General features: G+C 40.2%; 1 protein-coding gene across 2 annotated transcripts in view; it reads right to left on the reverse strand.

The window, feature by feature from the left end:
• The window catches only part of ppef1 (protein phosphatase, EF-hand calcium binding domain 1), a 31,521-nt gene that overhangs the window by 14,157 nt on the left and 4,956 nt on the right, over positions 1–12,408 (reverse strand). For both annotated transcript variants that reach the window (XM_055017300.1, XM_055017037.1), the window contains exons 3-19: positions 11,701–11,733; positions 11,305–11,432; positions 11,152–11,212; positions 9,377–9,540; positions 9,163–9,277; positions 8,430–8,476; positions 8,177–8,343; positions 7,715–7,751; positions 7,464–7,613; positions 5,649–5,800; positions 5,318–5,558; positions 5,054–5,239; positions 4,834–4,976; positions 3,852–3,958; positions 3,593–3,756; positions 3,061–3,145; positions 103–2,975 (exon numbers count right to left, since the gene is read on the reverse strand). In XM_055017300.1, coding sequence (XP_054873275.1) covers positions 2,749–2,975; positions 3,061–3,145; positions 3,593–3,756; positions 3,852–3,958; positions 4,834–4,976; positions 5,054–5,239; positions 5,318–5,558; positions 5,649–5,800; positions 7,464–7,613; positions 7,715–7,751; positions 8,177–8,343; positions 8,430–8,476; positions 9,163–9,277; positions 9,377–9,540; positions 11,152–11,212; positions 11,305–11,432; positions 11,701–11,733 — 2,207 coding nt within the window. In that variant the 3' untranslated portion in view covers positions 103–2,748. The remainder of the gene's footprint in view (positions 1–102; positions 2,976–3,060; positions 3,146–3,592; positions 3,757–3,851; positions 3,959–4,833; positions 4,977–5,053; positions 5,240–5,317; positions 5,559–5,648; positions 5,801–7,463; positions 7,614–7,714; positions 7,752–8,176; positions 8,344–8,429; positions 8,477–9,162; positions 9,278–9,376; positions 9,541–11,151; positions 11,213–11,304; positions 11,433–11,700; positions 11,734–12,408) is intronic.

Consider the following 12,408-nt stretch of genomic DNA (forward strand, 5'->3'; position numbering starts at 1 on the left):
TCATTAGATGTAATTGGACATTTAATGGCAAAACAGAAATATTTACAGTCTATTGAGGGAAACAGAAACTGATACTGGTTGACAATGCCGAAAGCTCCTCACCGACACACACTGCAGGTTCCCGGGTCCAGTGTCCAGACCCACAGCTGTTGGTTTTGTATCCGTGCAGCTTGAAACCAGGATGACAGCGGAAAATCACCAGCAGTCCACCGTAACGGAAGAACATCTGCCCATTTTCCAGCTGTCTAAACCCACCGCATCACTCAGCTCCATACACTGTGGACAGTTCCAACTATGAATACCTGAAAACGGCTCTTAACAACAAACCTTAACTTGAGGAAGTACCTGGAGCGAAGATGCAAACCAGAGTGAGCGCTGCTGAAAGGAGCCCCATGTGAAAGTGTGTTGATGTGTAGAGTTTGGAAGATGACGGGATGGGAGGAGAAGTTGGAGAGCAAAAGTGGGAAGATTAGGGGAAGCTGAGAAACGAGGGGAGGAGAGATGTGGTCTGGGATTACTAGAGGGGAGGAAGGAAGGGAGGAGGAGATGCTAAACACTCTGACAGATGGATGGAAAGGTATCAGGAGAGATGCTCTTTGTACCTGCTTTATTGGAAATAGCTACAATTCTGCTTGTTTTAATCTATCAAGTGACATCATGGACTCAGATGTAGAAGCTTTGGCACTAAAACAGCTGGTTTACATCCTGTTAGTCTCCCAGAATGCTCTTCTGTGGCCTCTCTCCACTGTAGTGTATGTTTGTGTGCACTTCATGTGTAAAATGTGTGTGCACTGGAAAAAATGCCCCTCTCAAAACAAGAAAAAAAAAACTTATTTCAAGGAACTTTTACCTTGAAATAAGTGATAAAATCTGCCAATAGAACAAGTGAAAAATGGCTTGGTAAGATTTCTTGAAATAAGATACGATATTTAGAATATTGAGATCTTATAATTTGCTGGGAAAACTTATTTTAAGCTCTATTTTACCAGGATTGTCAAGCTTAGGTGTCTTAAAATAAGCCAGATATGCTAAAAAAAAAAAAAAAATAGCAGTTTTTCACTCAAAAATAGATTTTTGCTCTCATGTAACCTCCTAATCTGAGATGTATTAAACTTATTTTGAGTTTTCTTTAAAATACAACTCAAAACAAGATAATTTCAAGATTGTTTGACTTAACAAGATATTTAAGATGCACTGTCTTAAAACAAGTCCCTTCATCTTGCTGAAATGTGTCTTGTTAAGTGAATTTATCTTAAATCAAGTGTGATGAGACATTTTGACTAAAAATAAGACAAATAGACTTGGTTATATTTTGAGTCTTTGCAGTGTGCGCTGCTGACGCCTTCAGTAAAATTGGAACCCATTATTTCCTCGGGCTGACAGGATGCCTGGGCCTGTTTAACTGCTCTCACCGTTAATTATAGTGGGCAGGATGCCAGAGTGAAGCAGCGTATAAACACACATCCTCGCACTGTGACACACACTCAAAATACGCACAGAATTTGTTGCAAAAAAGGGCATTTTATTTCTTTTTGGGGAGCAGTTGAGCACATCGCAGCAGTGCATTTCTAGTTTTGGTTATCAGTACAACAGTAATACTACATACAATCACTTTATTAGGTGCATCTGTCCAATCTAGTGCAATCAAATAAGCCAGGTTTGTCATATATTCTACATTTATGGTGGTAATGTTTAGTTTTTGTTGCTGTTGTGAGAAATGTGTAAAATAAATGATGTGTTTATTACTGAGGTCGTAGTTAAAGGTGTAAAAATCACTGTAAAAAAGGGAGGATGGTAAATACAGCCCATCCATTTCAATTTCAATTTTACTGATGTGCATTCTTCAGCAAATCCATAATAATTTGCCAATTCTGCTTACATTTTCTATTTGTTAACATTAACAACGGCAACATTTTTTTTAAAAAATCATAAAATATACCCTAAAATATTGAAATTTTAGATTTTTTTTTTAACTTACTCTTTGCCAGCTCCATGTGCTTTTGATATAGATTGTGTGTTGTTTTGTACCAGCTTTTTGATGAAAGTTCACCTTTTTGTTTTCTTTCTTCTTAAAATGACCTCCATTTTAATCCTTTATTCATCAGTCTATGACAATTCCTCCATTTCTCCACTGTACCTGTCTAATAAAAGGTGGAAAATGCCCAAAAATACTCACAAAAAAGAAAAAAATCTAATACTAGGTAAATTTGTATCAGGGACTAGTCCTCTGCTGCTCTGAGAAGCCACATCTGCACTAAATCAAGTTGTACCTAGTCTCAAGACCTGCTTCAGATTATAGTGGACATTTTCTAGCACTTTTTAAGGATACATTTCCTACACTGTGTGGGTCTGTGACATCCTACGCACCTCTACTTTCAGCACATCTATCTTGTGCCAACACAGTTCTTGGAAATGCTACCAGTTTCAATGATAATCCAATAAGGATGTTTTCAAAGACCCCAAAACCAGCTGATAGTGCTACATCAAAAGACATTCATTTCACTTTGAAACCAACCTACTGATTATTTACCGATTTAGCGTGGCTAAAAACACAATTGACAAAATGCACCAATAAACATAAGCTACAAGGTGCTTCAAATCATCTGTAATTTTATAGTCATCAAGTGTTTACAGGTGTAATTTTCCTTTAACGATTAAAAAACACAAAGGTATTTAATCTTATCCATGCTTTCTTACTTTCCATCTTCCATTAGTTACTTGCACAGTTTAATCCTCAGACTGTTTCCTTCATGAATACTTCTTTCGACTCATCTTTTCGCTCAGATGCGGATCCTTGCTGTCCAGTTTGTGCACCACTCTGAAGGCCTCCAGGAACTCGGTGAAGTCTATGCTGCCGTCCTTGTTGAAGTCGATGCTTCGGGCCAAGTCGTCGATGGCGCTGTCGTCGATGGCAACCCCCAGGTGAGCACTGAAAAGGCGCCAGGTGTGACGAAACTCCTCGATGGAGATGAGACCTTAACGTAATACATCGCCTGTGCATTTAATTTTGAGAACATTTTCAGTTGTTTAATCATTGTCATCAATTGTGTTTTCATTTACCTGAGTGATCTTTGTCTATGATGTTGAATATTATCTCAATGTCTGTCCGGTATCTGAACAGAGTTTCAGCCAAGTTCGAAGTCACCTAAAAGGAGAAGAAGTGCAAAAAGAGGCGACTAAGAAACAATCACTAGTTGTGACAGCAGAGGATGAAGGAGTACTGCAGTCTTACAAGTACCAATATCAACAGGGGAGAATTCCTAGAAGATCTAGACTATTAGCCACATCATTGCCAAAATCTAATCAGGTGGTCCTTGTGTCATTTCTGATCTTCCTTGAAAATTTCATCCAAATCCGTTTGTCCGTTTTTGAGTAATGTTGCTAACAGACAGACAGACAGACAGACCAACAGCGATGGTCACATTACTCCACCTCCTTGGTGGAGGAATAAATCAGCAAAACACAAATTAAATGCAACACTAGAGAATGTGCTTTGTGTGTTGGATTTTAAACTACTAACGACAGCAATCATCATGTTTCTCTTCTCCCTTGAGGACAGTACTTGACTAACTGTACTTGGTTTGCCTCTGACCTGAGGTAGAGGAATTCCTGGTCCCATGTCTTCGAAGCAGGACTGATACTCCACGCTGCCATCCGGTGCCAGTCGGGCTAAATGTGGACGAAGCGTCCTCCAGGGCAGGTCCAGTCTCAGTACAGCCTCCAACACCAGAGCCCACTCACTGACCGACACTCTGCCTAGTATACAATTACAAATACATGTAACAACAGTATATGTTGACTTGGGTAAATACCTGTTTATAAGTCAGGGAAACAGAGAGAAAAATGGTCACCGGTGTAATTCTGGTCGTACTCCTGGAAGCCACACATCAGCTCAGAGCGATGAGCGAACAGCTTCTCCTTTAAAGCCCTGAGAGCAGAACCTTCAGCAGCTCGTACTCTGCAGACACAAAAAGAAACAGAAGTCATACACCAAGACTAAGCTTTCTTACATAATTTACAGATATTTACTTCTATTAATCTGCTAATTATTTATTCACCTCTATTAAGACAACAACAGTTTACATACACATGTGAAGAAGATATATATCATGACTGTTTTCAGTTTTCAATGCCTCTTTTAACTCTTAATTTACTATGACTGAATGATTAAAACACATGCACATGCTTTGTTAGAGAAAAAAACAAAAATCATGCATTTAGATATTTTTTCACAGATCTACTACAGGTCATCTGGAACTTCTGCAACTTGAATAATTCGGTATTTTTTGGTTATCATGTATAAAGTTGTGCTAATCAAATCTTCTCAGTTTCATGGCCTCTTAACTTCTTGTGATTACAATTGACTACAGCTGCTGACTCCTCTGAGGCAACTTAATTCGGAGCCATCCCAGCAAAAAAAAAATAAAGTGGGAAGGTCTGCAGATCTTCACACAGAACTGAAAAGAGTAAATCATTGACTTGAACAAGTCAAGAGAGTCACTTCATTTCAAAGATGCTTCAGAAGGAGCTGAAGGCTCTGGAGCCCATGGTGGTCATACGGGCAGGAGGGATGGTGAGGTTGAGGGAGGAAGATGATCTGAGGGTCCAGCTGGGCGTGTTTATGTGGAGGAGATCAGTGAGGTTATGGAGGGCCTTGAAGGTCAGGAGAATGGCTTTATAGACGATGCGGTGTGTGATTGGGAGCCTGTGACGCTGTTGGAGAACTGGGGTGATGTGGTGGTCATGGTCTCTACAAGCGTATGTAAACTTTTCTCTATTTACCATTTAACCTGCCTTCTTTCACTCAAACACAGCATCATACACCAGCCGTACCTCTGCGTCAGGGTGAGTTTGCGAGTCGTGCGGCTGACTTGGTACTGGTAGAAGCGGGGAACCAGTTCTCTGCCCACTTTGATGTAAGCGCCACGGTTGCTTCCCTCCTCATAATAGTTTGATGCTGAAAAGATGGTGATCACCTACAACACACACACATTTATCTCTCCAGACTCAAACGTGTCAGACAACAATGATGCATTCACTGCCACTTGTCTACCTGTCCACCATGACAGAGCTCATATCCCTCCTGTTTGCACTCATGAGAGCGGATCAGCAGCTGGAGTCCGTGTTGGAGCAGCAGCCTTTGCGTGACGTCAGGGCCGAAGTAACATCCTCCGCCTCTGAATGTGTTGGGGCTGCAGCCTTCTTGGATCTTAGGATCGCTCCACAAAACATCCACGATCTGCTCGAGATGAAAGCACTCAATAAGATGTACCACAATCAAGCACAGCTAAACAACAATCCTCTCTTTTCCACTGACCTGTTTCCACTCCTGTTCATTTTGTGGCGGCGACGGAAGGGGAACAGAGGTGAGAGAGTCCAGGAAAGGCACTTGTAGGACGTTGATGGAATAAGGAATGCTGGGAGAAGACGGACAAGGACGAGGTGAGATGCAGGACGGAGTTCGAGGAGAGCAGAGCGAAGAGGAAGAGGAGGATGATGATAAGGAGGAAGAAGTGGAGGCAACGCTGTCTTGTCGGCTGAGTCCGCATCGCCTCTTCCTACAGAAAGAGGCAGAGAAGACGGTCTGTTACTTTAAACACAATGTGTAATTGGATGTGGGAAATGTGAGTGTTTGGCTGCTCTCAGACCTCTGGTTCTGGGTTCTTTGGTTCTTGCTGTGGCTTCGACTGCTGCTGGGACGAGATCCGTCTGTCAATCTCAGTCTTTTTGTGAGTCTGCATGACTGACCGATGTCCAGCTGCTCCAAACTGCGTTTGGGAAATCTCAGGGCAGATTTCACCTGTGAAACAAGAGATGTGAAGACAAAAATTCAGTGAGAACAAAAGTATTTCAAGGGTAAAATACAATACATTAAACAGACTGTAAAAAATCAGTACACACACAATGTTGGTGCAGTGATTAACAAGTACTACCTTTGTTTTTTTGTTACTATATTCTTAACATTTTTTTAAAAACTAACCTTCTGAACCAAAGGATTTGAAAGCATGTTGTGTTTACCAAAAAAAAAGAAGAAATTGACTGTGCCCCTGTAGTTCAACAGGTTGAGCGGACGACCCATAAATAGAGGCTATAGTCCCTATTTATGGCCATAGGTTTGAATCCAGCCCACGGCCATGTACTGCATGTCATTCCCTCACTCTTCTTCCCACGTTTCCTGTCTCTCTCTCCACTGTGCACTATGATTAAGACCAAAAAATAACTTCAAAAAACTAAAGGATTGCCAAGTTTTGGATAGTCCTTGAACTGTCATCTGTCATGATTTTTACTCACTAATAACTTTAATATACGTGTTTCAATTTTGTTTGACAAAAAATGCCAAAAATAAACCATTTGATCTAAAAAAAGTCTGGAAAAAACCTAAAACTGATGCACTCCTCATTCCAACCAGGAAACCTTTAGTGATTCAGCTGCAACCAAAAACCATGTGACAAAAATTCAGGAACTTTTTGGCTGAACTGCAGGCAGTGTTTACACAGAGCAGAGAGGAGGACAAGTGTGGAAACAAATTGAAAATCTAAAACATGAAATGTGTATAATATGCTGAGTCACCATTTTCCTCCAGAATTGGTATCATCTGGGGGGCAATTCTTGTAAAATAATAGAAGGAATTCTACTGTCATTTTTTTTTCCTTTTTCAAGATTTATGGCATCATAACTTGCCGCACAAGAGACATTTCTGAGTTCTCTCTATTCTAGCCATGGTTGTACTGTTTTAACAGAGCTGCAGGACTTTATGTTGCAGTGAAAAGCAAGTCTACAGTGAGTAAAAATGTGACAGGACCAAGAAAACACACATAAACTATTTGGGATTTATTAGGTGAAACAAACATGTACAGTGGATATAAAGTGCCCAGTACCATCCCACATAACAGAAAGACATAGGATTCCTATCCAGAACACTCATGTTCAGTCCAAAATCACCACAACTGGAAACTTACCTGGGGCTAAAGAGCACAAAACAAAGAAAAATTACAAAAATAAATAAAGAAACTAAACAAAAAAAGAAGAGAAAAACATGAGTGGTGGCCACAATATTAGTTTGTAAGAGGATAAGGCAGAGTTTACACAAAGCAAAGCAAAACTTCTAAGTTCTAGTTATATAGTCAGGTCTTACCAATGCTATTGTTGCACCAAGTCTGCTGGATATGATGGTGACAAACTGTTTTTATGTTCCCAGAGCAACTATATTTATGTGTAATGGCTGTAAATCTATCAGTATTTTAAGAAATACTTTTTTTTCTGACTCCTAGTGGCCAAAATTGATTATTGCAGTAAACCTAGTAGTTTCAGTAAAAGGCAGCAGGATCTTTCTTTCCCTCTTTTAACAAAGAGAGAAGTCCTGTTGCTCCTAAGTTCCTTTTAATGACCTAGAATCTACTCAGACTTATTGCAGAGAAACAGCATTAGTGCAGGATGAAGGTCGCCTGGTTGTTGCCACTGACCTTGTGTCTCTCTATGGAGCTGAGGAAATCCAGGTTAGTCTGGTCTGAAATCCCTCCGTGAACAATCAGGATCTTTCCATCGATGACCGTCGCAACCGGCAAAAGGCTGAAAACGTCCTGAAACAGCTGGAGGATCTCCTGGCCATGAGTCTGCACACAGACAATAAGAAAAAACAGGAATTTATTTTGCTCAACCTGCAGAATGTACATCTAAAAACAGAAAGATGACATGAATCTGGACTGTACTCTACCTTGTATTTCTGCATGACCTCCTTTGTGAAGCCATATCTGAAAAAAAAAAATGTAAAATTACCACACTGAGACAATAACCATAAGGGGAAACATTAAAAAGATTGTATTCAACATTAAAAAAGTAACTTTGTGCAAAAAATTCAAAGTAAAATGCATCTTAAAAGACCATTTCCTATTTCAGTGACAGAAATATTGCACAAATATTGACCAAACTGTCAAAAAGGAATACTGTTTAAGGAGGTTAACCCTCACATTGTGATTTCATCGGCACTCCAGATTCTTCCTTATCTGACCCACAGAAAACCTATGCAGGAATTAGTCTGATCTTAGACCCTGTGAGCATCTACAACCCCATCTTCATTCCAGATCTGGACCAAGCACATTCAGTAACATTCAATTATACTGCCCTCATGTCTGTGGTAAACTTGGACGGATAAATGCTTCCTCTTTTTTCTACTCACCTGAGGTTCATTATGTAGTCTTCGTGGTTTCCTCGGTTCAGGTGCATGTTGTCTGGGTAAAGTAGCAGGTAGGCGAACAGGAGGATGACCACTTCTACCGACTTCTTCCCACGATCCACGAAATCCCCATTAAACACGTAAGGCGTCTCTGCAGAGGGAAGGCCATTCTGCAGCAGCAACATACAGCAACACCATATCAGGTGTGTCCTAAATGATGCTAAAGTCCATTATAAAGATGAGAATCCAGCTTTACCTTATAAAATATGAGTAGCAAGTCATCAAGCCGGCCATGCAGATCACCTGCACCAAGAGAAACAGCGGATTTAACCCGGTTTACAGAGGAAGGCTAAAATTCTTTAATGGCATGAAAACAGGGCAGTGAATTGCTCCACGTCGACCTCAACGGTGTGTGTTATTTGTTTTTGTCACGAGTATTCTTGAGTTTAATGAGATGCAGCTCTGTAGGAGCCGGAAGCTGTGCAAGAGGCTTCGAGTGCCTGATCAGTGTGCAAATAAACCTTTTTTTTTTCTTGGAACGCTGCCATTAAGATTCGGTCAAATGTATTCTAAAACACATTCAGAAAAACCTGTGATGATTTTAATACGCATTAATAAGCAGGTTTATTGGGTTGTTCAGGAGCCGACTGCACTGTGTTACGATGAGGATTTTTAATATTTTTGTTCTCCTGTGCTGAAAAATGACAATTTTTGAATCTCAGATTAAGAAGTGAAATGTGATGATGGTATTCATCATTGCTAGCATTATTTTTCAGTTTTCTGTCCTAGTCTTATTTTAGCTCACTTATTTTTTTCAGCAATGTATCACACTTACATCTTTATTGCTTCTCTACTAGGCATGCAGTTTATTCTAATGTTCTGTCATTTTGTTTTTTAGCATCTTAGCATTATATCTGGCACAAGAATTTCCTTCAGGTTCCATAAAGTTTTATTCTATCTTATCTGAACCTGAGGCCACGGTCACCCACCACATATAGTGATCTCTTTGGTGTAGGATGTTGACAGGTGGATGATGTTTGGCATCTGTTTGAGAAGCTTTTTGGTCTCGTACAGCAGCTGCAGGACGTATCTGGCATGAAGAGTCTGTGTAGAAGAAAAGATACGACTCCGTAAAAGCAACCCAAATCTAAACTGGACGATCAAAAGTAAGAGTTAGGAGCACCAAAGGCTCATATTTGGTACCTGCTGTTCCTTGAAAGCAGCGAGGAGAGCGTTCGTGTCAGACACAGAGAGGGGAAACGACAGTCGGGGTCCAGAATAAGACTCTGGGACGAGGATCAGGCTGTAGCAGATCTCTCTGTCTAACCAGGGGTCGACCACTGGGTCCAGCAGCTGGGAGATCAGGTCTGGGGGAAACGTGAACATGCTGAAGTCAACACAGAAGTTCACTAAGGTTTTTTTGAAATTAATCTTCTCAAATCCCCCAAAACCTGACAGTAGGTTTAAAAGGCATGTTGTATTTCAAAAATCACCAAAATCACATCATCTACCAGAACCAGAAACTGTAAAAATAAAAATAATTTTTGGATTCTCAATTTTCCAGTGGTCCTTGAACTAATGAAATGTGACGCGTCGTGATAATAAAATCAAGATATTTCATGAAAGTCACTATATTCTGTGTCTAGTTTGAAAAATTGCCAATAATAAAGTGTTAGCTCTACTAAATTTTTAAAAAATAAAAAAAATCTGTACTTTTGCTGTTCTATGCTCTCATATTTTCAAATTCTGCAAAGGTTTGATCTGTCATGGTTTGTTGTCGGCCCTGATGGAAACCTATGACTGGTTCAAACTTTAAATGGGAGCTCCTGGTCTTTGGGAGAGGTAGTACACAAGAAATAAAAGATACTTGTGTGTTTGCAATCAAATAACATCCTGAACTACAACATACCTACACAGAGATTTCAAATTTATTAGACAGCTTGACACAGCATCGCATCCTGCTGTGTGTGACCTCACCGAGTTGTACTAAAAAAAACACTTCACAGTAATAAAAACTGATGGCCTCTAATTTATGCAAATAAACAAGGCAGGAACAGACACCTTCCTACAGTCCCATTTCTCTTTTTTAAGCCTGTTCTGCCCTTAAATGTCCTTTATTCCATCTCACACATACAAAAAAACACAGATGCTATATATAACAAACACAGACGGCAGCGTCTGGCCTCTTTGCATCTCTTCTGTCGACTCGACGTGAAGCCCGTGGAGAGGATGTTCAGCGGATGATAAGCAGCGAGGGCCGACCTAAGGATTAGCTTGTCAATGAAGTATTACGCTTTTAGCTGGATGAGTGGGTCAAAACACACTTAAAGCACAGCTGTCTCGAAGCGACACCAACGTGCCGGCCTCCACTCCATTCACAGTAGTTGCTAAGCAACAGGGGATACGCAGTGGGTTCTCTAATCCAGACCAAAATACAGCGGTGTGACTAACAAAACTGGTGTTAATTTGGTCTAAGTAAAAAAATACATCTTTATGTATAATTTTACTGTGTTAGCACATATTCAAAACAACAACCGTTTAACACCATCTGATGACTAATGAGCTAAAAACAGAATAACATCTCCAACTATCTGTATTTACGGTAAAATAAGGGAATTTCGCCTTATAGCAGCAACAAATGAAGGCCCCCAAAAAGAAAAAAAAAATAAGCAAAATGGTTCAGAGTGTCTAAAAAATAGCTTGCAATGCTTCAAGAGCACAAATGAACTGGATGATGGTATGAAGCAGGAAAGATTTACACAGAAAGACCAAAAATAATAAAATAAGTCGAATGAATTTTGTACTTCCTGCTTTCAAACACAAAAAAATGTGTTACCCAACATCCATATAGCAGCACTATGAGAAAACATGCTTTTATTTTGAAACAAAACTAACAATACTTCAATGTTTCCAAGGATGAAACCAGAATACACACAATAAGTGATCTTAATATAATATAGAGTATTTGGCCTCCTAACCTGGTCCGTTTCCATTCAGCTGGGTGAAGTTGTCCAGCATGAAACTGAAGAAACTCGAAAGCTGAAGAAGGAAAGAAAAAACACATTAAAGGTTTATAATGATGAGGTTTTGCACGTGTTTTAATATTGTTTCAAGGAAATGCCCATGCCCACCTGTAGCTGGTCTTGTTCGCCGGCGTATTCAATCGACTGAAAGATGTTCCAGGTGTATCTGCGTCTCATCTCCAGTCGGGCCATGTAGCGCCGGTACCATCGCTGGATCAGAACAGCTGCCTTCATCGCTGCAGCAAAACACCAGCTGTTATCTACAGCCGACACTCGATACGACACATACAGTCACATACGTACATGAAGGTGGATGTATATCATGTTTAAGCTGGTATTTATTAGTAGTTTTCTAAGCTGTCAATTCAACATTACCCAAAATGAAACGGTAATCTTTCTTAACATATGCTGCAGCCTTTGTAAAATGTAAAAACGCACAAATACACACACATTTGCATCGACATATATCACAGATAGATTTTTTTAAGATGAGCAGGGTCTTACTCAGAGCAGGACCGGGAGTCTGAACTGCTTCATCTGTGAGGAGAAATACTACAATTCAGCAAAAGAAAGCGGTAATTGAATAAAAGAACGCTCAAGCGAACGCACACACAGTCACACTCAGACAGCGGGAGAGATAACAAGACACAAGGGAGGTCATGTGCAACAGTGGGACTGGAAAAACGAAGCAAATTAAGCGAGCTTTTGGGAGTAACAGTACTCATTAAAAAGGAGGAGAGAAGGCAGCCTGCGATGAAACAGAAGCACCATCTGTCAAACATCTGTGTGCGCACGCAACAAGTCGGAGGGAAATTTACTACAGCAAAAATATGATCAACAACACGGTACACGGTGTGACGGAGATGAGTAAAAAGCTAAAGCAGAACAGTGGAGTCACGACTGTGGTTAATAATGCAACAGTCGAGGAGCTCCTCTTAATAACGAATGCTTCACAGAGAAGATCAACAAGATGAAAACAAACCAAAGCAAGTGCTGGAATAAAGTCAGTGGGATAAAAAATAAGAATTTAGCTGAAAGAATGCAGTTAGATGTCTGGGAGTAAAATTATTCCATTTTTATTTTTTTGTTTAAAGGGGGCTAAAGTTTCAAAGCTGAGGCTTAAATCTAAAGGTGACCAATCTTTCTCCATCAGGACCTCAACTTTGGAACAACCTGCCTGAGGAGATGAGGCCTGCAGAGTCAGTAACTTCT

This window comes from Amphiprion ocellaris, chromosome 1, assembly GCF_022539595.1.
Source record: "Amphiprion ocellaris isolate individual 3 ecotype Okinawa chromosome 1, ASM2253959v1, whole genome shotgun sequence".
NCBI classification, from domain to species: domain Eukaryota; kingdom Metazoa; phylum Chordata; class Actinopteri; family Pomacentridae; genus Amphiprion; species Amphiprion ocellaris.